The sequence below is a fragment of the Eutrigla gurnardus genome (assembly GCF_963514095.1).
Source record: "Eutrigla gurnardus genome assembly, chromosome: 24".
Classification (NCBI taxonomy): domain Eukaryota; kingdom Metazoa; phylum Chordata; class Actinopteri; order Perciformes; family Triglidae; genus Eutrigla; species Eutrigla gurnardus.
The window spans coordinates 2,602,714-2,625,934 of NC_139935.1; the positions used below are offsets into that span (position 1 = coordinate 2,602,714).

The window sequence follows — 23,221 nt, forward strand, 5'->3', positions numbered from 1 at the left end:
GTCTTCACCGTTGTTAAGACGCAGTTCCACGGTGGGCGCTTCATTTGCCGTGTTTTTCTGTCCAGGATCCTTCGCCAACACGCTTCCCGTCTACCAGAGGTCAGAGGTCATGCTGTTCATCATGGGGAGGATCCCCGTTCCTGGTATCTACCCTGCCCTGGGGTCCCCCAACACTGGGTACGACCAACGTTGCACGTTTGAAGCGATTTGATAAAGTACCAATCAGGAGGTGTGAAGGTGGTCACATGTGTGTGTGTGTCCGTCTCAGGTTGGAGGGCAGCAGGATGATCCAGGTGATGCTGTTGAAGTCTCTCCTTCAGGTGAATTCAGTGAAGCCAGTATATCTACCCACCTACCAAAGTCCTTATGAAACCAGTATTTAGGACCAAACCGTCTATCTCCTCACTGCGTCAGGTGTCGGAGCGCTATGAAAGCAGCAACCTGTTGACGGCGTTGCCCTCGTCTTTCCTGGAGCCTCTGCTGTCCTTCACGCTGATGGAGGATCCCGAGATCCGTCTGCTGGTCCTCTCCATCCTCACCTCGCTCATCGACCGGCGCCACAACGCCGTCAGGCTCGTCGCCGCAAGGTATGTCACCCGTCTGAGTGGCCTGCTGGAGTGAAGCGGTGGCCCCGTGTGGCCGTCAGGTGTTACTGCGCCGGTACGTCCTTTAAGTTCTTTGTACTGAGCAGTAAAAGCTGTGTTTCCAGCGTGACGTTGGATGTCTCGGCGTTGGTGCTGAAGGAGGACCGGTGCTCTCGGCAGGACAACCTCTTCACGAGGAAGGTGAGGACGATGCCCCCCACACGTATTTAGAGAGTTCCAAGTTCGTACGACGTTCTTGCCCGCGTCCTCGTTAAGTGGCGTAAGCAGTTTAATGTGTGTGTGCAGCACGCTCAGCGCCTCTACCGCCACGTCTACCTCACCTGTAAGGAGGAGAGCAGTGGGCGGGGCCACTACCTGGCCCTCTTCACCCTGTTGGCCGTGGTCAGTCTGGAGCTGACCAGTGAGGAGGTTCTGGTGGACCTGCTCCGGCTGGTCCTCTCTCTGCAGGTACTTCTGGAGCTACAATAAGAATAATTTTCATTGCTCTCGATTGATCACTCTCTCCTGTGATTGGCCGGTTCAGGAGCTGGCGCTGTCCAATCACGAGTGTCTGACGGCGTTAAACCGCTGTGGCGTCCACGCCGTCTGCGCCGCCTTCCTCCACCTGTTGGCCCAGCTCGGCCCGCCGCCAGCTCTCCACCAGCACGTAGCACAGGTACTAATACCACGCTGCCAGTGCAAGTACTGCGTTCACACCCCCACTGACGGAAAGGCGGTGTGTGTGTGTGTGTGTGTGTGTGTGTGCAGGTGATCGAGCGGCGTCAGAGCGGCGCCACACACCTGCTACCTGAACACGTCTTCTGTGACACACACAGGTGAGTGTCACATGTTCTCGTGCTTCCTGTTCTTCACAACATGTCAGTCAGTGTGTGTGTGTGTGTGTGTGTGTGTGTGTGTGTGTGTGTTAGAGTACCACAAGGTGAGCTGAAGGTCGACGAAGCGTTTCTGTTCGTCGAATCAAAGATCTGCGAGGCTCTGACAGGAAGCAGCTACGGCGTCCTCGCCGAACGCTTCACCACGCCATACACACCTCAGATAACAGGTACACACACACACACACACACACATGACATTCATTCGTCCAAACATCCCGTGTTAAAGTCTGTGTATTAGTTGGTTGTACTACTAGTACTACCTGTACTAGCAGTATTCAGACAGTATTGTATATATTGTGTGTCTTAGATGAGGAGCGTCTGTCTAGGAGGAAGAGTATCGGAGATGTCGTCTCTCTGCAGATCGACATGGACCCTCAGACCGGTCCTCATGCAGACCAGGTACCTGTCTGTCTGTCTGTCTGTCTGTCTGTCTGTCTGATGCACCCGTCTATTTCTCTGATGTACCTGTCTCCCGTGTAGAAACCTCAGACAGAGCAGATCACCTTTGAGACACTGAAGAACGCCATCGGTAAGCGATTGATTGATTGATTGATTGATTGATTGATTGATTCTGGATCAGTGGATCCAGGAAGTGAAAGCCGCTGGTGAAGGTGCTGGTCTGTGTCTGTAGAGGACGGAGGAGGTGAGGAAGAGGAGGAGGAGCGCAGGAGGAGGATGCATCTGGCGGAGAAGTTCCAGACGGCCCCGTTTGAGGAGCTCGCTGCTCGCTGTGGCACCAGGGTGAGTGACCTCTGACCTCGGGGTTTGATTGTTTCCCGGTCGTCCTTCCGTGCGGTTGTGTGGATGAATCCGGGCCTCAGTAAGCCCCCTATGTTGTGTCCCTGCAGACCTCTCTGCTCCGGTCCAGACTGGATCAGGTCTTTGAGTCCATCATCCGCCCTCCACCGTCTCCGTCTGGACTCTCGCCGCCGCCGCCGCGCTCCACGCCGCTCTACGAGATGAAGTTCCCTGACCTGTGTGTCTATTAGCCCTCGCTGCTTCCTGCCTCCCCTCTCCGAGCCACGTCATTTGTTCTTGGTGGAAGAATCCCGTTTCAAATGTAGGAACGTCAAAGAAGCCCAAACAATAAAGACGCTGTGTTGTACCAGCTTTCACAGTGTTTATACAGTGTACTCCCAGGTGGTCCTCCAGTCCAGCAGGGGGCAGCCTTTCTCATCACAGCAGCTGTTACTGTTGTCATGTGACTTATTAACTAAAATTATTACTTCTTTGCCCCGAATACTGTGACTTTTTCAAAGTACATTTTATTTACACGATCCTGTTTTCTCCATGAAATCACGTTTCCTGTGTGAATGTTATGAAATAGTGATGAAGTTGAATAAATATTTGGATGGATGTGTTTTTGCCTCTGTGAGTTGTGGCTTTGCCTGCAGCACCGTGTTCTCACTGTGTGTATCAGTGTGGTGGTGTTGTCATGAGGACGGCCGTCATGTGATCAGCTGATTCTCTCATTTTAAACTCGGAGAGCTTCATCAGTTCATCAGTTCATCGGCCTGAACGCAGCAACACACGGTGAGTCCTCTCTCTAATCACATTCGCTTCCCAGGAAACTCGGCTTAGTGTGTAGAAACACACGTTTGTCTGCTGTTGTATATTTAATTTGATGCATTTCACTTTATTTATTTGTCCATTAGTCAAATTGAACAACACTTCAAAACTTCAATTAGAAAGTCAATGAGCAGAACATGAATGTGAAACATTGGAGTCTGTTTCTGCTGCTCGAGTGAAGTTAAAAAATATTGAAAATGAAGAAAACACATCAATGTTTGAGTTGAGAGACAACAATCCAGATTTGAGCATCGCTGACGTTGTTTTGAAGGCTTCAATCAGCTGTTTGCTGCTGCAGATTTCAAGTTTAGTTCACAGTGAAATCTTCACTTGTGTATTGTGTAACTTGTGAATGTGAGATCATCAGCAGGGCGTGGTGACACATCGCAACTTAAGAAGCAGACGAGCAACCGGCAACAGTCTCACCATTTGATTTGACAGCAATGATGCTGCACAACTGTCAACACATTTCAACAGAATCCAAAAGGCCGTTTTTGTTCTGAAAGAAACGCCGACGTGGAGAATGAACCGAACGCAGCTTTGAATAAGAGAAGAAGCAGGTCGTCGTTTTCCATCCAGCTCACAGTTTGAGTTGTTGACTGACATCGTAGGTCCTTCATTACGTCACGACTTCTCAATCTAGGTCTCTTTAAAGGGGCGGTTGGTGGGATTTGGTGACATCTCGCACTGTGGTGAAATGAAAACTCAGATCCCTATCATGAGCTCGTATTATGTCCTCAGAAAACTTCTGCTACTTTTTCCCAGTTTTAACATCAAAATATTGAACTGTTTCTCCATTTGGTAATATGACACCGTCATTGAGCCACTTTTTAAAATGAAACTACAGAGGACCGACAACGGAACTCTGAGGAACTCCATGACCAAATAACACGACTATGATTGCACATTACCAGACGTGCTGCTGTTTGCTGACAACATTGTCCTGTTTCAGTGTGATGGAGCGTAAACTGGATCTGTCGCGTCTGTCAGACGAAGAGGCCAAACATGTCTGGGAGGTGATTCAACGAGACTTCAACCTCCGAAAGACAGAGGAGGAGCGGCTGGGGTATGAGCACATCCACTGCTATTTCCTTCTTTCTTTTTCACCTTCATGTCAACTATTAGCGTATGAATGACTCAACACTTTTTCATTCATGTTTGTGCAATAAGAACGCCTTTGTTGCTGCTGCGTGTAACGTCATTTGTATGGCGGCGATGTAAATGCATTCATCAAACATGTGAGGGTCACCGCTAACGGGGTCAAAGGGTCAAACAATCACCACACTTGTAACCAGAAGCCCAGAGTTCCAGAAAGTGGTTTTCTTCCAGACTTGCATTATTATTTTAATCCCAACCATAATGTTTTCCACTTCCCTTGTGTTCTTGCTCGCCGGGACCGCGGCGGTTTCACGGTCATGACGAGCTGCACAACGTAAAAACTGCGTAAACTGGTTTTAGCGTACGTATAAAAATGTGGTCTGCGTCCATGTGAAGTGAGGAATGTGGGCGTGAAAGGTCTCGTTGTTGCGGCGGCCGATCACGACTCGGTCACGCGGGCGAGAGTCTGCAGGAGACAACAGGAAGCTCACAAAGACACTCTGTGTCCCACAGACAAGACTGCAACTCCCATCAGCCCCAGGGGCCGACTCAGAGACCGTCCAAGGGAGGGGGCAGGAACAGACTTCTCTGTGTGCTGAATACTGGACGTGAAAACTGTGGGGTGGGGGGGGTCAGGCCCAGTGTGAGCAGCAGCCGATCATACTGGCGATCAATAATGATATGATCAGGAACAAATGCAGCTTCAGTCGGACTAAATGGATCCTCTGAGCCCATAATCAGATTTTCAGTGTGGAAATTCAATTTACACGGAAGAACATTAAAACTCGGCTGGAACACTTTAAACTGATCTGATTCAGAGTTTTATGGCTCGTACATGTACTGTGGTTCTGGTAGAAGTTCTGGTCGTACATGTACTGTGGTTTTTGGGAGGAGTTCTGGTTGTACGTGTACTGTGGTTCTGGTAGAAGTTCTGGTCGTACATGTACTGTGGTTTTTGGGAGGAGTTCTGGTTGTACGTGTACTGTGGTTCTGGGAGGAGTTCTGGTCGTACATGTACTGTGGTTTTTGGGAGGAGTTCTGGTTGTACGTGTACTGTGGTTCTGGTAGAAGTTCTGGTCGTACATGTACTGTGGTTTTTGGGAGGAGTTCTGGTCGTACATGTACTGTGGTTCTGGTGGGAGTTCTGGTCGTACATGCACTGTGGTTCTGGTAGAAGTTCTTGTTATACATGTACTGTGGTTCTGGTAGCATGTGGACCGGTCCAGGCGGTTCCGCTCTGCCCTAACCCTTCCTCTGCGGTTCTTGCAGCGAGCTGAAGACGAAGATTGAGAAGGAGGACACGAAGCGAGAGCTGCTGGGCTCCGAGAGTCATCTGTCCGATTCGCACTGTATCCGCTGCCTGCAGCCCTTCAAGTTCCTGGTCAACAGCAAGCGTCAGTGCCTGGACTGCCACATGTACACCTGCAAGTCCTGCAGCCGCTACAACAAGAAGGAGCACGGCTGGGTGTGTGACAACTGCCGCATGACCAGGTGAGACTACCACCCCATTCATGGTACTTTATACTTGTACTCCTACTCGACATCACCGTCTCCGAGGACGACGATGTGTCTGAATGGGATGAATCCCCTTTGCTAATAGTTGTGATTCACTTTAGTACATTGGGAGCAAAAAGCCGTAGTAATGAAGTTTTTGCAGAGTAATGAAGTATTTGCGGTGTACTCCTGCAGGGTGCTGAAGATCGGGACCGTGGGTTGGTACCATGACAACGTGAGAAATCGCTTCAAGCGCTTCGGCAGCGCCAAGGTGATGAGGTCACTGTACAAGAGGCTGAACGGCGACGGTGAGTGTGACTTCCTTCGAGTCCACACTTTATCACCAGAGTCACATGTGGTCATCAGACCAGCAGCTGATGTTTGCTGATCTGAGATCAGTCACACAGAGCCGGTTCAACAGCAGCTGACTCGTTTCTTACAAAGTAGTCACACGAGTCCGTTAGAAACGGGTCATACTCTATACCATCGAGTTGTGATGCTTATCTCGGTCCAAACCCTGGAACACGATTGGTTGACTGACCGGTGTTTGTGTTCAGGTGGTCGTGACGACGACACTCGGAGCATGCCGGACGTCCGCAGCCGTGAGTCCGCGTCACACCCACACATATCTCGTTAACACAACCAGAGTCCATTCAAAGACTGTAGATGTGTAAAAGTGTCGTACTTGTACCCACAGACGCGTACAACGGCGCCGAGGAAGACGATTACGTGGAGACCGAGGTCCAGCGCTACAAAGTGGTAAACGCCGGCATGGGAACGTTGGGGTTGGGGATCGCCATGGGAACCATTTAAAACTCTCTTCTCTTGCAGATGAGGAAGAGCAAACGTCTGCTGTCGGTTCATCCGCTGGACTTCGACCCCGAGGAGTACTTCCCTTACTCGCGGCGACCGTCTGTTCAGGTGCGGCGTTCCTTCGGTCGACGCTCCGTCAGAACCAGAAGTAGAGCGTTTCGTCTTACTCATGTTAAGTCTCATGTTTTGTGGGGCAGCTGATGGAGGACCGAGGCTACAGGAACGACGTGGACTACGACCTGCACCTCCAACGGGCCAACCGCAGGAAGAGCCTGGACCGCTACGCCATGAGGCCTGGTAGGTGTACAAGTACACACACTACACACACTGTGTACAAACACACATGCATCTCCCTGTCTGTTGTCAGACGACCACGGCGACAGCAGGATGGTCCGAGCCCGCTCCCTGTCGAAGATCAGCTCCTCGGTGGCCCGACAGCAGTACGTGGACACCTCTGACGAGGACGAGTACCCGCGGTACCCCCCCGGCTACCAGCAGCCGCCCCCCCACCGCCGCAGGAACAGCAAAGCCTCGTCCCAGGAGAACCTGGGCCAAGCCCCTCCTGTAAGGACCGACGACCATCGCACAGAAACCCAAGCCTGGCTCGCCCGATGACGGTTGTCTCTTGTTTGACAGATGAACGAGCTGAACAAACGCATGTTCGCCATCGAGAGTCTGCTGAACCGCCTGGAGGAGAAGATGACGCCTGCTGACGAGGTCACGCCCCTTTCAGGGAAACAACCCCAGCAAAAGGCCGTCTCACTTTCACATATCATTAATTTTCTGTCCGTGGATTCCTGCAGACTCCCAACGAGGAGGAGAAGCTGAGGAGGAAGCTGAGCGAGCTGGCGGGGAACCTGAGCGATAAGGGCCAGTCGTCAGACGACGAGGCCAAGAAGAAGTCCTCCTCCGTGGGTAAAGGTCTGGGCGGCGTCAAGGGTAGCCCGGTGGTCACTCGGGACTCCATGAAGGACAAAGAACTGAGCTCATCCAGCGACGAGATGCCCACCGAGGCTCAGAAGGTAGGAGGGTGGGCCGGACCACTCAGGGTGGGCTTTACAGCAAATCTGGAGGGTTCAGAAACCACTTCAGTGTGGCATGTATCTGTAGAGGCAAGGAAAGGGTCTTCTGTTCTGATCTCGCCGGAACAAGGCGGACCCTTCAGGATGTTTGTGGTGAATGTTTCCTCAGCATGGCTCAGCTGGCACCCAAATGTTGTTTAATCCTCAGGAAAACCTCAGATATCTGATTGAGTTGGATATAGATTAACGTCTGAATCATACATGTGTTTAATAGAATCCAGACTCTGACTGCACGGCTGCCTCCTCACTAACGGGCTGCTTCCTGCGTCGGTTAACAAGCGTACAGAAGGTTGTGGAAATGTGACGGGCAGCAGCTACCCGCCGGCAGTTCACGTCTTCTTCAGTGGTGTTCCAACCAGGGATGCTCGCCAAAACACCCAAACGCCAAGAGGACCGACCTGCCTCGTAAATCTCACGTGTTTTTTCTTACTGATATGTTTCCGATCGATGTCGGGAGTCAAAGACTTTCACCCAGGAAGTGTTCCTGAGGGGTCATGACCCCACGCCAAAACCAGAAGTCAAACACAACTTACGTGACCGTTGACTGATACGGGGGGGGGGGTAAGACAGACTGGCGGTCGTTTTTTTGAGAAATGTGACTCACGATAAATCGCTCTTTACATCTATTATTCAACCAATCGATCGATCGCAATACAAATCCAATCGGCACCGAATTATCATGATCAGATTGAATCGGAACAAAAGCGTATCGTCCTTTCCCGGTTGTACCGTTCGAGCCGGCGTTGACCGCGTACCTGAAACTGTGACCGTCGTCATGGAGACGGCGTGTTTCCCTCCAAACGTCGTCGTATGTGAGAGACGAAGTAGCGTTGCAGTCGTGGAGTAGAAAGACTCGAAGGGACGTCCCTGAACGCATCATGAATGGGGGGGTCCGTCCGGCCGGTAGCTGCTGCTGCGGGTGCAGGTGATGTTTTCCAGCTGCTAACATCTGTCCCTCTACATGGCTTTCAGAGATCCACCGCCGCCGCCCTCTGTGACCTCACCACTGAGGTCCTGAGAACCATTAATGCCACAGAAAACGCAATGGTCGAGTACGGCCTGTCAGAGCCGGTCGACAGATCCCACTTAGTAGGGACTGACGTTAAGCAAGCAGATGATGCTTTCAGGGAACTTGAGGAAAATGTAAGCTTCAATCATGAACTGCACGCCTCGTTCTCCCCCCCCCAACCTCCCTTTTGTGTCCAGGTTGACCTTTAGCCCAACCCCCCCGCCTCGTCTGAAGCATGATGGAAATGTCTGGACTGGCTTCACGTGTCTCTGACTGCTGCTGCTGCTGAGCACCTGCACGACAGACTGGGCGGCGCCGGTCCCGGTCTGGTTCCAGGTCTGGGACCAGACCGGGAACCAGGTTCAGCTCTGAGATTCAGAATTTGTTAATGATGCCCCATAAGTGTGTGCACGGGAGCGAGCCGGTCTGTTGGGCAGGTCCTCTCAGCCCTGTTCTGGTTCTGCTCAGGTATGCAGGTGTGTCGGCGCCGCCCCTGGTGACACGCGTGTCTTTTCCTCGTCCACCTGTGCAGGTGTACATGGCCGCCGGGCAGTCGTACGAGCTGGAGACCAAGCTGCGGCGACTCGAACAGAGCGCCAAGACTCGCTTCGGGGGGACGACGGACTCTGAGCTGTCGGAGCTGGAGGACGTGGTGGCGCTGACCGCCGCCAGGGTCCAGAGCGCCGAGAGTGAGGTGAGGCTGCAGCGGCGAGGGTCTGAGGGCCGAGGGTGTGGTCGCGTGACTCTGCTTGATGGTCGTGTGTTTTCCTCCCAAGGTGTCGGATATCGAGAGTAAGATCGCCGCTCTGAACGCTGCAGGAACAAAGAAGAAGGTTTGTTTATTGCTCATATTTAACATATTCATAGATAGTCTGGGGGTCCACGCAGTCCAGTCCGGGTTCCTCCTGTGTGCATGTTCTCTCCGGGTTCCTCCCACAGTCCAAAGACACCAGGCTCATTGGAGAAGGTCTGCTGGGGTCCTCAATGGACAGAGATCCGGGATGTGGACCCCGGACTCTGCTGGAGCCAGTTTGGGGGTCACAGCCCCGAGTGCTCCTGCACCTGGGGTCCCACCTGGTGTGGTAGACCCCGCCCCATCCTGTGCATCGGGGTTATTTGTTTAATGACAACAGGTTTAATTTGTTTAATTAGGAGACAATTTTGTCTTGAAATGATTACATTTTTTTTTTTTAGAATTCTAAAAGTAATGAAAGTTTCTGATCTGATTTCTTTTTATTGATGTTTCCTTTAAATAAAAAGATTTCTGGATCTCATCAGAGGAAAAAAGCACCGCAAGACTTCTCCAGTAAGAACGATTCCATGATGGTTGATTGATCATTTGGGTTTATTGCAACGTTATTAAACAAATAATTGACCTGATTTTCTTGTTGTTGTTGTTGTTGGACAGAAAGCAACGGAGCTCAGTGGAAATCCAACTTGTTCTGAACCTGAAAACCAGCCGGACTTCTTTCTGCTCGCTCAGCAGATTCGACCAAACTCTTCTTCGCGTGATGAAGAGCAAAGTTTCTGAGTCTCTGATTGTTGTTCTTAAACTAGTTCTCTCTTAAATCCTCTCACAAGTCGAACTCACGCGACGCCACGTTAAAGAAGTCACAAAAGAAAACCTTTAAATGTTTAAAAACGCTGATAAAATCAAATATGTGAGTGTGAATACAAGTTTCTTCATTTGAACTTTATTATCATCATGATATTTAGTCGCATAATATGTATTAATTTAAAAGAAATTCTAAAAACTGTTACAGAATAATTACTGAAAAGAGTAACAGATGTTACTTTAAAGAATAATTACGTCCACAATTAAAACCGAATCCTTCCAACATCTAAAAAAAAAAAAAAACAATCCACATAAATCTTTGAAATGTACATTTTCTTGGATTTTATATCCAGGTCTTTTATTTAAAATACTGAAATAATTAATCAAAGTTTCATTATGATTTTTTTTGTTTTTGTTTGCAGCATTTCTGATCACTTCTGATATGATCAATAAACATGTAGATTTCAGGAGAAATAGGAACATATTCTCCTCCTATTGGTGTGTTGTTTGATTGACTTGTGATTGTAAACTGGATATTATTGATCGGCATCATTCGATGTTTTAGAAATATTGTTTATTGGATGAAAATGTTTGTGTTATTGATTGCCGATAAAAGGAAAAATCTGTTGATCTGTTGTGTATCAGCGTTTGGCTTTCTGATCAATAAACTCTGATGTGTGATGACGTTTTTATCCTTTTACATATCTTATACTGTATTTATTCAAAAATAAAATATTAAGGAACAAAAAAACCCGAGAAGTTTCAGAAAATAATCGCAGTCTTTTATTTTGAACAGCGACTTCCTGTTTTTATATCCGTCCACCCCACCACAATAAGAGTCTTGTCTCTTGTCACACTGCGGACTGTCGCGTCGGGATGCGTTTTTGTGGGCCAGTACCGGCTCACCTGTCAGCGTCTACCGGGTTCACCTCGCACCACCACCCGGTTCTCTGCTCGCGAGCTTCAAACGACCGTCAGCGGCGGATTAACGAGTTGACCGGCCGCTTTGACCGACGGTGACCGGTGGAAAACACGCAAACCGCGGCGGCAACTACTGTTGTTGTTTTTAACGTGTTTTTTTTTTTTTTTTTCCTTCTGCGCGTTTCCGGTTGGAAGCCGGCTAACGTTCAGCTAGCTTAAACCAGCGGGGGGTGAACGGCGGCGGCAGCAGCTCGGCCCACAGCCGCCGCGGACCGTCCTGTGACCGCCGGGAAGCGCCGCGGGAAACCTAGGCGTCCAAGCCGGAACACCTTTTTAAATGACGTGACCAGCGTCTGCACGCCGAGCCGGTTCGTGCCGTACTAAAGGGGACCCTTGTGGGTCGTTTGGCCCCGTTAATAACCGTCCAACCGATGGAGACGTAAGGATCCCGAACCGAGAGAAGGTGACCGCCGAACTGCACCAGGAAAACAGCGTTTTTTAACTCTTAACAACTTTATTTCGTATTTTGCTCGTTCCCTGACCGTCGATTCGGATCTGCTGGACTACAGTGGTCCCTGGTGGATAATTCGGCCCCCTGATAACAATCTCCTGGGTGATGGGGAGCTGAGATCCGGGCAGGGAGAGACGCACTGACCTCGCCGAGTAGCGCCATAAAAACACGGCGTTGACTCTCAAACAGGCTCGTTCGGTGCTTGTTTCTTGTTCCGAGCTCCGGCCCGCATGTTTCGGACCCGTGGAGACCTTCGTGGATCACTCGGCTCCAGGTAAAACCCTCTGGCACGAAGGATGGGGACTCAGGGACCGGGCAGGAAGAGGATCCCGAACCGGGAGAAGCTGACGGCCGAGGACGATGCTCTCAATCAGATCGCACGAGAGGTGAGGCGGCTAATCGATTAATTGTGTTCCTGATCAGATCATTATTTATTTTTTTACACTTTAATTCATGTTTTTGGAGAAATAACACAATTAATGAACTTAAATGATAACATATAAATGTTAATGAATAAAGACTATACAACAAAAACAATTAAATAACAGAAACATCACCAAAAGTAGAGAATAAATTAATCAATAAAATAAAACTAACAAAGAATTTCACTGTCATTATTTAGTTTTGTCTTATTAACAGTGGTTCTAAAAACCCGGAGTTTTTATTCCTTTTTTCTTTGTATAGTTGTTGTGTATCAACAGTAGAATTTTTAAATTGTGATTATTTCGATTGACTTCCTGTTTGGTTACTGAGATAATACGTTTATGGAAGTATTTCTGTGATGATGATGATGGTGATGATGATGATCAGAGTTTAGCAGGTCATCAGTGTGACAAAAGCTTCTTTATGTTCTCGTCGTCCTACTTACTGCCGCTGGAATGTGACGCTCCGACTGATGAATGAGTCGCTCCTCTTCCTCCTCCTCTTCTGTGGTTGTGATACTGTGACACTCCATTCTATGACAAATATTCGAGTGCTTTTATTGTGAAGGACTTGCCGGAAATGTTTTCAATGTTTACATCAGCGTTCAATCAAACAGCAGCAGACTTTACTGATCCTGTTATTGTCACACAGCTGAGCAGACACACAAACAGGTGTGTTCACATTCAGTTGGCCACACACACACACACACACACACACACACACACACACACACACACACACACACACACAGTGGGGAGACTCTTAAATAGGGTGATTTCTGAATGGAGTCCGGTGTGAGTGACACAGCAGTGATCTACTAAGGAGAGCTGTGTGTGTGTGTGTGTGTGTGTGTGTGTGTGTGTGTGTGTGTGTGTGTGTGTGTGTGTGTGTGTGTGTGTGTGTGTGTGTGTGTGTGTGTGTGACCTCCATTCTTTAATCCTCTGTAACAGCTCAAACATTAATCTGCACGTCAACATGACACACACACACACACACACACATCTCCGTCGTCTGGATGCCACACAGCTGAGCCGACCTGTTCATCCAGGTACACAGGGTGGGCCCAGGTGTGGTGTTGTCACGGTGACGGAGGGAGTGACAGCTGGACAGTCCACATTCCTCCAACAGACAGGCAGGCAGGCAGACAGACAGACAGACAGACAGACAGACAATAATGATGTGTGCATCCCTGTTTCAGGCAGAGGCGCGGCTGGCGGCGAAGCGCGCGGCGAGAGCCGAGGCCCGGGAGATCCGGATGAAGGAGCTGGAGAGGCAGCAGAAAGAGGTCAGGAGGCTTTTATTCTGAAAAGCACTTAATCCATATGGCGTCCTGTCAGCTGATTGGTCCAGAGGGAGCTGGAAGCTCCTTCAGACTAAACCGTTATTGGTACATGAAAGGTCACGTGATGCTGAGGGCTTCAGAGCCCTGTCTGGGGGTCAGAGGTCAGACGGTGAGGTAACAGTGAGGTCAAAGGTCCTTTTAATCAGCAGTCAGACAGACAGTCGGTCGCTGATGCTGGATGTGTTTCACTGGTGAGTCCAGATTTAAAGCTTCTAATTGAGTGTTATTATAATAATTCTAATGATGATGATGATGTATAATTGATCAGTGACATCATCATTCAAAATAAAGTAGTGAAATTTATAACGTGTCTTTGTGTTGATAATAAAATCAAATAGAGGAATATTATTAAGAATACGATAGATAGTCCAATACAGCGAAAAGGTGATGAGTCATATGACCGAGTCATGTGACCCAGATGTTGTTAAAGGGACAGTACAGATTAGTTTAGGACGTCGCTTTGCTGCTACTCTGACTGTACTGTGGCTTTAAGGGTGAACCTTTCACTAACTCTCCTCCTGTCTGTCTCTCCTCTTTGGTCTCCTTCCTCCTGCTGCAGCTGTCTCACAGCCACAAGGTACAACTAACTCCTCCGTTCCACCTTAAATACGACATTTCCTCTTGAAAATCTGAAAACTACCACAAACATGTTTAATCTCCTCTAACATTTTCTCCTACTCCTTCCTCCTCTCCTTCCTCCTCTCCTTCCTGCTCTCTTCCTTCTTCCTCTCCCTCCTCCTCTTCATCTTTGTTCTTCCAGAGGTATTATGGTCTGGATAATAAGTGGGGTCACATTGAACAGTGGATGGTAGGAATCTTCTTCCTCCTCCTCCTCCTCCTCCTCCTCCTCCTCCTCCTCACAAAGTATTGTGGTCCAGATAAACAGGACTCCTTTGGGGCTCATGTAAACCTCCACACCGATGTCTCTGGTGAACCGGTTCAGACCGGTCCAGACCCAGTGAGGAGGTTTTCATGTATCGGTGGCCGTGCATGTCGGCAGGATGCTGCTGCGGTGTGTTGTTGTTGTTGTTCTGCACGCGCTCAGACGGACTCCCACACGGATTATCGGCCTCTTTAATCCACGTCTGACAGATTATGACTCACAGTTCAGCCCCTTTACCCAGGCACCATGATACTGTTTCCTGCTTCCTGTTTCCTGCTTCCTGCACGTTGACTTGACTCCTTGATTGACTCGCCCTTATTTTATGTATATTTAAGTTTTTTTTTTTTATTATTATTAAATATATATTCTTCAAATTTTATCCTTTAAATTAAATAATTAATTGGATATAATTTTTTTTTTAAAGTCAAATGTGTACAATTCCTCATTGTTATTATATCTATTTATTTTTTTAATTTTATATCATTTTTTTATATTTTGAAGCCCAAACAAAGGCTGGTCCTTTTTGCCCCTCGGCTTGTCTGTCAGGCTCCCCTGCTCTAGTGTTTGCTCCCCGGGTCGTGTCTGTCAGGCAGCAGGGATAGTGATAATAGTGATGTGCTTGTCTTTCCCTCCGTGGCCACTAGGAGGACAGTGAGCGGTACTCCCGCCACTCACGGAGACACGCGTCGGTCTGTATCTCTTCTTCTGCTGTCTCTTTAGTCGCGCTGCCTCCTCGCGGCTTGCTCACCTGCGGCGTTTGTGTCTGCAGATGTCGGACGATGAAGAGCGGATGTCAGTGGGGAGTCGCGGAAGCCTCCGGGTGAGTCTCGGCGACACGCCTTCCTGGTGATCAGGGGCGGGGCCTGATCAATAACCAATCCCAGCTGCAGGGTCACGTGATCCTGCCGTCAGCTTAACTTAACTTTCCTTTTTTCTGACACAAACACAAGACAAAAAAACGCTGCTCTTATTGTGAAAATCTTGCTATGCTAAGGGGTTACCATAGAAACGGACTGAGGCCTGTGAGGAAGTGCGCGGTGCATCGTGGATCTAGAAGTCACAAACCTTTTATTTTTATTGGCTGTTTATAATTAAGAAGCTCGGTCAACAGAAACAACGGCTCTGATTGGCCGGCCACATTTAGACGGGCCAATGAGAACTACTTCCTTCATCCTCCTCCTCCCAGCATCCTTCTTCCTCCCTCCCTTCCTCCTCTCTTCTCCCCCTCTCCTCCCTCCTTCCCTCCCTCCCTCCCTCTTCCCATGACGAAGTTGCACACTGAGAATATAAATCGATCATTAATTGCTTTAATCATAACTAACACTTCTCTCTTCCTTCCTTCCTTCCTTCCTTCCTTCCTTCCTTCCTTCCTTCCTTCCTTCTTTCCTTCCTTCTTTCCTCCCCTCCAGCCTTCAGACTACAGTGGTCTTTTTGGCTCCAGCTCTCGAGCCTCCTCCAGAGCCAGTTCAGCTCGTGCGAGCCCAGTGGTGAGCTCTGGTCTCTGTCTGTCTGTCTGTCTGTCTGTCTGTCTGTCTGTCTGTCTGTCTGTCTGTCTGTCTGTCTGTCTGTCTGTCTGTCTGTCTGACTGACTGTCTCTCCCCTCTCTTCTGCTCCTCTCTCTCTCGCATGGACACTGTTTTATCAACGTACGACTAATCAATAAGCTGTGAGCCCAGAGTGTATCCGTGGTAACGTGTGTGTGTGTGTGTGTGTGTGTGTGTGTGTGTGTGTGTGTGTGTGTGTGTGTGTGTGTGTGTTCAGGTGGAGGAGAGACCCGACAGAGACTTTGTGGATAAAGTAAGTCAGCTTCTTTTTATTGTTTAAATGAACGAGGGATGATGATGATGATGATGAAGACGATGATGGTCTTCCTCAGGGCTCGAGGACCGCCTCCACGCTCTCCGCCGCCACCCTCGCCTCTCTGGGCGGAGCCTCGTCTCGCAGAGGAAGCTGTGACACGTCGTTCTCTGTGGAGACGGAGGCGTCGATCAGAGACATGAAGGTACGCCCTCCCGCAGTACCGTAGATATTCTAGAATAATTCTTATATATATACATATTAATGATGACGGCGGTGCGTTCAGGACTCCCTGGCCGACTCGGAGGACAAGTACCGGAGGGCGATGGTCTCCAACGCTCAGCTCCACAACGAGAAGTCGGCTCTCATGTACCAGGCGGAGGCGCTGAAGGAGGAGCTGGGCCAGATGGAGGAGCTGCTGTGGGAGTCCCGGCGACACTGTGACGAGCGGACCAAGGTCAGGAGAACGGCAGGAACCAGACCAGGCCTCCATGGGGAGCTGGACCCGGGTCCTGACTCTGCTGTCTGTGTGTCTTTTAGGAGTTTGAGCGCGAGCGTCAGGCTCACAGGGTTCTTCAGTTCAAGTTCACAGCGATGGAGGAGAGTCTGAAGCGCACCGAGGAGCTGCTGACGGTCAGTCCCTCTGATCAATACGGCTGAAGGAAACATCAGTATGAGTCAAATTTAACTGACACAAGCAAACACTGACCGTTCCTCCTCCTCCTCCTCCAGGAGGTGTCTGACCTCCGGGTGAAGGGCAGCAGCTATTGTCAGCAGGTTTCTGACCTGCAGGAGGATCTGCAGTGGAAGGAGAAGAAAATGGCGGTGAGACACCAGACCAGGGGGGTGGACCAGGGAGGTGGACCAGGGGGGTGGGGGTGGACCAGGGTAGTGGACCGGGGGAGTGGGGGTGACATGATGGTGGACCAATCGACCCTCTGAGAGTGCCGGTCTGCCTCCGTGGTTGGACTCTGAACCCGTTAAGAAGAAATGCCCAGTGGGGTCCTCCAATCCTGTTGTCTCCTTCTGTCTGCAACTTCCTGTTTTACTTCCTGTTTTACTTCCTGTTTAACATGAACTAATATTTCTGAAGTTTTTAACCACCATTTTTTAACCATCACTGACTTTGTTTCCCTCCTCTTCCTCTTCTCCATCCTCCTCCTCCTCTATTTCTTCTTCATCCTCCTCTTCTTCTTCTTCCTTCTCCTCTTCTTCCTCTTCCTCCTCCTCCTCCTCTTCTTCCTCCTCTTCCTCTTCTTCCTCCTCCACCTCTGCCTCTCTCAGGCGTTAGAGAGGCAGAGGGAGATCTCCGAGCTGGTTCGGACCGAACGCGACCGGCTCAGAGAGGACGTCGTCCTGCTGAGAGATTTACTGAAGGTACTCAGAGGAGGGACAGCTGGCTGTGACATCACTGCCTCCAGCTGTGTGATGTCACCAAACACCAATGAGACTGCCGAGGAACTGTGATCGTTGGAGTGACAGGGAGGTTGTAGGTCGATGAATGACTCTGTGATTTCCTCCCGAACAGAAACACGGCGTCGTCGTCTCTCCTGAGGTCTCCACCAATGGGGAGACGGGAGGGGGCGGGGCCGAGGATGATGTCAGCGCAGAATCTGCCTCCCAGTTGGCTCTGGAGCCGTCGCACGGTGGCAGAGAGGGCATGCTGGGTAAGAACAAAGGAAATAGTGTTGCACTTTTCAATTGGCATGACGACTTTAAAAGTGTGTTTCTGACTAAAATGCTTAAATGTGCCTTTTAACAAATGCATGCCGCCTGAAGCGTTTTCATTTTACGATGAGAACGTTTGATGACTTCGATCAAACTAAGCATCTCGTTCAGGTTGGCTGGTCGACCCGAAGACTGAAACCAGAACTCTCCTGTAATTCTTCTGTTGATTCATCTCTCGTCGAGTCGGTTCGGGCTAATTCCCAACATCTGTACACTTAAATTCTCTTTCCTTCTTTAACCCGTCAACTGTACTCCGCCCTCCAATTTCTTCTTCATGATCTTTCAGGGGAAGTTCGAGTGCCGTCGCCGCCGGAGGCCGTCCAACTCCCACAGGACGACGTAAAGATTAACAAACGCTCCCAGTCGCGAAACGCCATTTACACCAACAACCGAACCGACGTTTTAACACGAGTGAAGGTGTTTGATAAACAGACCAGAGACAGAAAAGGAAGACTTCCAGGCAGAAACGAGGGAAGTGGAAAGAATCCCACCAGGACTTTTCACATCGGACAGGAAGGAAAATCCTTACGAAATGAAGGAATTAGTAAACGGATGAAACATGCTGCTCAGAAGTGTGGGTCGAAATCTGCTGTTGCCCGATTGCTTGTTGAAGATCCAGCGTTTGAAGGAAGAACCACATCTCACGGTGAATCTGAAGCGCCGCCCTGGAATGTCCTTGTGACTGAACTGGAGCGCTCCTTTGATGACCAAATCTGCAGCATACTGACTAATATGGGAGAAACTCAATCTGAAAGTGGGGCAAGATGTGTAGATTTGGTTTCATCTGTTTGCAGAGAATCAACCGAAAAAGTCCACAAATCAAGACTTGTTCCACCTCAACCCGCAAAAGACATCATCCTCGACAACAAGGCAATGTTGTTGAGTGTCACGACTGCCGGCCAACTGAACTCTCCAACTCCAGATAAGCAGAAACAACTTGTTATTGATGGGACGGCAAATGAGACGTCGTCTTCTGACAGGGATGTTGCTCAAAAGTGTTGGTCTGCTGTTGATCATATCAGTCAGAATCAAGTTAAAGACGGAAACGCATGCAGGGGTGTTGGCTGTTCAGAAGGGGGAGTAGGACCGAATACTCCCGCTTTGGGTGCAAACGCTTATCAAGTATATGAGCTTAGTACTCCGGAGTCAGTGAACAGTTTGAAAGAAAATGAATTTGTCGACAAGTTTGCTGAGATCGATGGTGATGAGTATGATGGACGACGTTTTGAAGACCAAGATGCAAAAGTTCCCACAGATTTGGGAGAAAACGAGACGGTTGCATTGATGGGTAAGGCCTCTCATAGTCTCCCACAACAACAGCAGACCCTTTTAGAGGATTTGGGAAGTACCCGAAATGAAGACGAAGCCTTCAAGGATGACGGTGATTTAAGTTGCTCTGGTGTACCTGAAGGTCGAAGCTTGGAAACCAAACTCGAACCATTAGAGCTTGATGCATTTCTACCAGAAGAGGAGGCAATCGTTGGGAGTAGGTTGGGTACACCTGAGAAACGTGAAACCTGGTGCATCTATGAAGGGAAACCAGTTCAGATTCTGGAAAAGACTCAAGACAATCCCTGTGAATGGAACGACCAGAGAGAAACACCAAAGCCATCAAATACGTTCATCCCAGCGGATCAGTGGAAGGAATGGAGTTGTTTGGAAAAGATCATTCAAAGCATACTGAGAGGGTTTGTCGAAAGTCAGGGTTTTGCCGATGAAATGTCCAGCATCTTTCCAGAGGTCACAGAGTCTCTCAATCAGTGGATTTCAGATTTCAAGACGACTCTAAAGAAGGTTGCAGAAAATGTGTCTGATCCACGCGATACATGTGCCCGAGTACCAACAGGCCAAACGATGGGTATTGAACACCCTGAACTGCCTTTGAAGGACCTACCAGAAGGAAGTAAAATAACTGAAGATCCTGAAGGTGTGGAACAGACGACTGCCGGACCTTCAACAGTAATAAAAGGCTGTTCAGTCTCAGGGATGCTGGAAGTTGCCTCACTGGAGGTACATCCTCACTCTTCTGATGTCTATGTGGACTCGATGACAATTTGTGAAGACATTCAGGATCCTCCAGCAAGTGACAACCAACAAGCAACAGGGCCTGGCATGTTCAATTTTAAGGTGGAAGTCACTCAGTCCTCTCAAGAAGAAATGCCAAGGGGGAATTCTGTTGAAGTAGAAGGAGCAAAGCAAAGTCAGAGCGATCCAACGGTGACGAGCTGGTCTGAGGAATTTGTTTTTGTTGAATTTTACTTTTCTGAACCTGCAAGAACCAAACCTGGTCCTGCTGGAGACGTTTTTGAGACTCACCTCAAAAGGCATCGAGCATTATCAACAAACTCTCAAAGTTCAAAGGTCAGAAGGCTTATAGAAATAACTGCAGATGAAATCAAGGCGATGGCCGTTCCAGAACTGCTGTTCTTGAATCTACAAGAAGGGACGATTGTTGAGGATCAACGCGTCGACGAGTCCACCGGATCAGAGGCTGACGATCAGGAGGATCTGTCCGTTGGAGACGTGGACAGCTGCGAGGAGGTCGACGAGGAGGATGCACAGTAACCGGCAAGGCAACGACAACCAGTGACAGAGGTTGTCGTTGAAGAGGGAACAGTTGTTCCGTTGGCGAGCAGCAGGAAACACCGGGGTGGAAGGAAAGGATTCGGTTCGGGGAACAGCCTGAAAGATGAGCCCAACACTGACTGCAAGATTAACTAGATGTGAGGAGTATCGCTGTCACATCCGCGGATTGTTATTTAAGAAGTTTATTAAACTATGAGGCCATAAATGCACAATTTGTGTAAGAACCTTTTCTGTGTTCTATGATGTGTGTGATCCACAATAATAAAGCAGAAGTCTCACTGATTTTTCTGGCTGTTTTTTATGTGATGTCCATATAGCATTAAATAATTTGACGGCTTCCCTAGGTTCCTGTATAGTTGTATTATTGTATGATATATTTAGCAGTCTATATCCACATCTTGCCATTCAAATCTCAACACTTGCGGGTAAGAAACAGTATTTATTACCTAATTTATGAATATTTTTGTGTATCTTGAAAGATAGATTTTCCATTGTGATTTGTAATTTCATTTCTGTTTTAATTTATATATAATGGAAATAATTGGAATTATGTTCATGTTAATAATTTAATCCAAAATTGACTGGTGGAAAATGTTGGTGCTCAGTAATTACGAAGACGTGACTAATATCAATAACAATTCCTTTTTATCTATTTGTGTGTAATTGTGTACATCATTAAGTGATTTTATGTATACCACTAGGGGGCAGGTAAGCTTCAAATCAAACTTCATGCACCATAAAGTACTTTAATTGATCAACGTTGACAGCACTAATAATTACTTGGGGTTCCTCAGGGTACTATTCTCAGCCCGGTATGTTTCCAGTTGGTTACAGAATCACATCTTTCTTGCTGGTGTTGGTTCTATGAAGAACATTAAACCAGAATATTATCTGTCTTATCTCTGATGTTCCGCTTTACTTCCGGGTAACGTGATGTCATTTCCTCTTTCAGAGCTGCGTCTGAAGAAACTAATAGAAGAAAGAGAGAGTTTATGGGATCAGGTGAAGCATATAAATACGATTTATTCAACCGTGATCGACCACGTCAACGTCGTGTGTGAGTCACGATGTTTTTGTGCTCGTGTGCAGGTGAGGCTGCTGAAGTCTCAACTGGATCAGACACACAAGGACGGGACGGACGGAGTCCAGGATCCAAAGGGGGACGGTCTGGAGAACGGGACGGACTCTAATCTTCTGGACCTACAGAGTGAGTACTCGCTCTTCTTCTTCATATTTATAGATAAATATAGATTTGTTTTAGTCATCTTCCTCCCTCACATTTGTCATCTTAGTTTTATTCTTTGTGGTTTCCTTCATCTTCTTCATCATCTTCCTTGATTTGTTTTCTTCCTTCAGGAGAAGCAAACAGACAAATCAGCGATCTCAAGTTCAAGCTGGTGAAGTCGGAACAGGAAGTGACCACTCTGGAACAGAATGTAGGTGTTGACGTGTTTCACAGCCTTTCAGAATAAAAGCTGCTCAACGGTGAAGTCTTCTTCTTCTTCTTCTTCTTCTTCTTCTTCTTCTTCTTCTTCTTGTTCCTGCCGTTTTCATGGATCAGGTGATCCGGCTGGAAGGACAGGTGACTCGGTACAAGTCGGCGTCAGAAAACGCAGAAAACATCGAAGACGAGCTGAAGGTGGAGAAGAGAAAACTTCAGAGAGAGGTCTTTCATTTCTGTTGTTCCCTGGTTTAGTTATTTATGAAGACATTTATTTTCTTTTATATATATATATTTATATTTATATATGATCCGTCTGTCCTGCAGCTGCGTTCGGCTCTGGACCGGATCAACGAGCTGGAGGTGAGTAACAACCACCTGTCCAAGCGTCTGGACAAGATGAAGGCCAACAGGAACGCCCTGCTGGCACAGCAGTGACGCCGCGGTGACCCCGCCCTGCCACCGCGGTGACCCCGCCTACATCACACGACAGACAATCGGCGCTTGTTTGCCTCCTGCATGCGGCGCCGGATGGGCGGAGTCAACCTGAACACTAAATCTTAAGCAGAGAAAGTGTGACGCGTGAACAATCAATCAACGGTCATGTGGACTCAGTGACTCTTGGTGGGCGGAGTTTAAACGCTTTGGAGAGATGTGACCACGTGGTCAGAGGGTCCACATAGAACCGGATTAGTTCTTCCTAACCTCCACCTCATTCTGATGTGGTAAGCTCCACCCACCCGGCCCTCCCTGATCATCTGACTGGATTGGACCAGTCCTAGATCAGACCGGATCGGATCGCCCCCTCCCAGATCAGACCGGCAGCGGCCGTGTTGTTTGACTTTATTTTGGTGTTCTTTGGTTTTTCTGTCATTTCCTGTTCAAGCTTTGGTTAAGCGGGAAAACTTTCATATGATAGGCCCCGCCCACCAGGTATTCATGAGGCGTTCAGGTTACCCAAGGTGGCGTGGCCACATGTGTATATAGCAGGTGAGATGAATCGGGAAGCTCCACGTCACATATTTAAAAATGATATCATGTGACTAATGTTTTGCAATAACACTTTAGTGTCTGAATGTGTCTACTGTCCTATTGATCGGGATGCTGGGGATCAATATATCCTTCGATCAGTGGGGTTTATTGATCAGGTGTTGGAGAATATTAAACTCATGCAACTCTCACGGCTGTCCTGTTTGATTCCGACGTTCCCTCACCTGACGATGCTAACTGCGTTTAGCAGCTATGATGAAGGTCTTTGGGACCCACTGGTCGAAACTAGGGAGGTGTACCTGTTTCTATGGTAATCAGCCTAAAACCACGCTGTTTCTATGGTTACGTGTTCTAAGGGCTCGGATATTAGGGGGGAGGGAGGACGTCTGAAGAGGCTACAAGAAAGCTCGGGACCTCCCCGTCACTTCCGGTGCTTCGAACCAAAATGGCGCGTTGGCGGGAAGGCGTCCTGTCCCTTTACTGTAGCTTCGTTAGCTCT

General features: G+C 48.6%; 3 protein-coding genes across 17 annotated transcripts in view; all 3 read left to right on the forward strand.

Annotated features, from left to right (window-relative positions):
• LOC311010165 (protein EFR3 homolog B-like) overlaps positions 1 to 2,755 on the forward strand; it is an 8,320-nt gene extending 5,565 nt beyond the window's left edge. For all 3 annotated transcript variants that reach the window (XM_084004738.1, XM_084004736.1, XM_084004737.1), the window contains exons 11-22: positions 66 to 177; positions 269 to 320; positions 415 to 587; positions 710 to 785; positions 891 to 1,052; positions 1,129 to 1,260; positions 1,353 to 1,420; positions 1,514 to 1,647; positions 1,788 to 1,879; positions 1,961 to 2,009; positions 2,112 to 2,221; positions 2,329 to 2,755. In XM_084004738.1, coding sequence (XP_083860864.1) covers positions 66 to 177; positions 269 to 320; positions 415 to 587; positions 710 to 785; positions 891 to 1,052; positions 1,129 to 1,260; positions 1,353 to 1,420; positions 1,514 to 1,647; positions 1,788 to 1,879; positions 1,961 to 2,009; positions 2,112 to 2,221; positions 2,329 to 2,469 — 1,301 coding nt within the window. In that variant the 3' untranslated portion in view covers positions 2,470 to 2,755. The remainder of the gene's footprint in view (positions 1 to 65; positions 178 to 268; positions 321 to 414; positions 588 to 709; positions 786 to 890; positions 1,053 to 1,128; positions 1,261 to 1,352; positions 1,421 to 1,513; positions 1,648 to 1,787; positions 1,880 to 1,960; positions 2,010 to 2,111; positions 2,222 to 2,328) is intronic.
• A 239-nt stretch (positions 2,756 to 2,994) lies between these two features.
• On the forward strand, positions 2,995 to 10,567 carry mlpha (melanophilin a). 2 transcript variants are annotated; one of them, XM_084004745.1, is made up of 16 exons: positions 2,995 to 3,013; positions 4,002 to 4,115; positions 5,417 to 5,638; positions 5,837 to 5,949; positions 6,199 to 6,243; positions 6,339 to 6,400; positions 6,473 to 6,562; positions 6,652 to 6,751; positions 6,822 to 7,018; positions 7,091 to 7,171; positions 7,258 to 7,476; positions 8,509 to 8,679; positions 9,078 to 9,239; positions 9,322 to 9,378; positions 9,806 to 9,851; positions 9,954 to 10,567. In XM_084004745.1, exons 2-16 carry the CDS (start codon positions 4,006 to 4,008, stop codon positions 9,989 to 9,991), a joined length of 1,713 nt encoding a protein of 570 aa, XP_083860871.1. In that variant the 5' UTR covers positions 2,995 to 3,013; positions 4,002 to 4,005; the 3' UTR covers positions 9,992 to 10,567. The 2 variants fall into 2 exon arrangements, with proteins under 2 accessions (XP_083860871.1, XP_083860872.1); XM_084004746.1 differs by lacking the exon at positions 8,509 to 8,679.
• A 395-nt stretch (positions 10,568 to 10,962) lies between these two features.
• Positions 10,963 to 22,913, forward strand: lrrfip1b (leucine rich repeat (in FLII) interacting protein 1b). 12 transcript variants are annotated; one of them, XM_084004727.1, is made up of 19 exons: positions 10,963 to 11,918; positions 13,154 to 13,240; positions 13,857 to 13,874; positions 14,058 to 14,105; positions 14,825 to 14,869; positions 14,950 to 15,000; positions 15,590 to 15,667; positions 15,942 to 15,977; positions 16,057 to 16,182; positions 16,264 to 16,434; positions 16,518 to 16,610; positions 16,710 to 16,802; positions 17,262 to 17,354; positions 17,506 to 17,644; positions 21,244 to 21,293; positions 21,381 to 21,498; positions 21,648 to 21,727; positions 21,853 to 21,957; positions 22,060 to 22,913. In XM_084004727.1, exons 1-19 carry the CDS (start codon positions 11,829 to 11,831, stop codon positions 22,168 to 22,170), a joined length of 1,632 nt encoding a protein of 543 aa, XP_083860853.1. In that variant the 5' UTR covers positions 10,963 to 11,828; the 3' UTR covers positions 22,171 to 22,913. The 12 variants fall into 12 exon arrangements, with proteins under 12 accessions (XP_083860853.1, XP_083860850.1, XP_083860856.1 ...); XM_084004724.1 differs by lacking the exons at positions 21,244 to 21,293; positions 21,381 to 21,498; positions 21,648 to 21,727; positions 21,853 to 21,957; positions 22,060 to 22,913 and adding an exon at positions 17,992 to 20,571; XM_084004730.1 differs by lacking the exons at positions 17,262 to 17,354; positions 21,244 to 21,293; positions 21,381 to 21,498; ... (1 more) ...; positions 21,853 to 21,957; positions 22,060 to 22,913 and adding an exon at positions 17,992 to 20,571.
• Positions 22,914 to 23,221: the final 308 nt, after the last annotated feature.

Bases quoted from the DNA above. Each gene is read 5' to 3' on its own strand.
- mlpha (XM_084004745.1), top strand. From the start codon at position 4,006: ATGGAGCGTAAACTGGATCTGTCGCGTCTGTCAGACGAAGAGGCCAAA. The intron at 6,401-6,472 runs GTAAACGCCGGC...CTTCTCTTGCAG, and splicing joins AGGTCCAGCGCTACAAAGTG to ATGAGGAAGAGCAAACGTCT. The intron at 7,019-7,090 runs GTAAGGACCGAC...CTTGTTTGACAG, and splicing joins ACCTGGGCCAAGCCCCTCCT to ATGAACGAGCTGAACAAACG.
- lrrfip1b (XM_084004724.1), top strand. From the start codon at position 11,829: ATGGGGACTCAGGGACCGGGCAGGAAGAGGATCCCGAACCGGGAGAAG. The intron at 11,919-13,153 runs GTGAGGCGGCTA...TCCCTGTTTCAG, and splicing joins TCAATCAGATCGCACGAGAG to GCAGAGGCGCGGCTGGCGGC. The intron at 16,803-17,261 runs GTGAGACACCAG...TGCCTCTCTCAG, and splicing joins GGAAGGAGAAGAAAATGGCG to GCGTTAGAGAGGCAGAGGGA.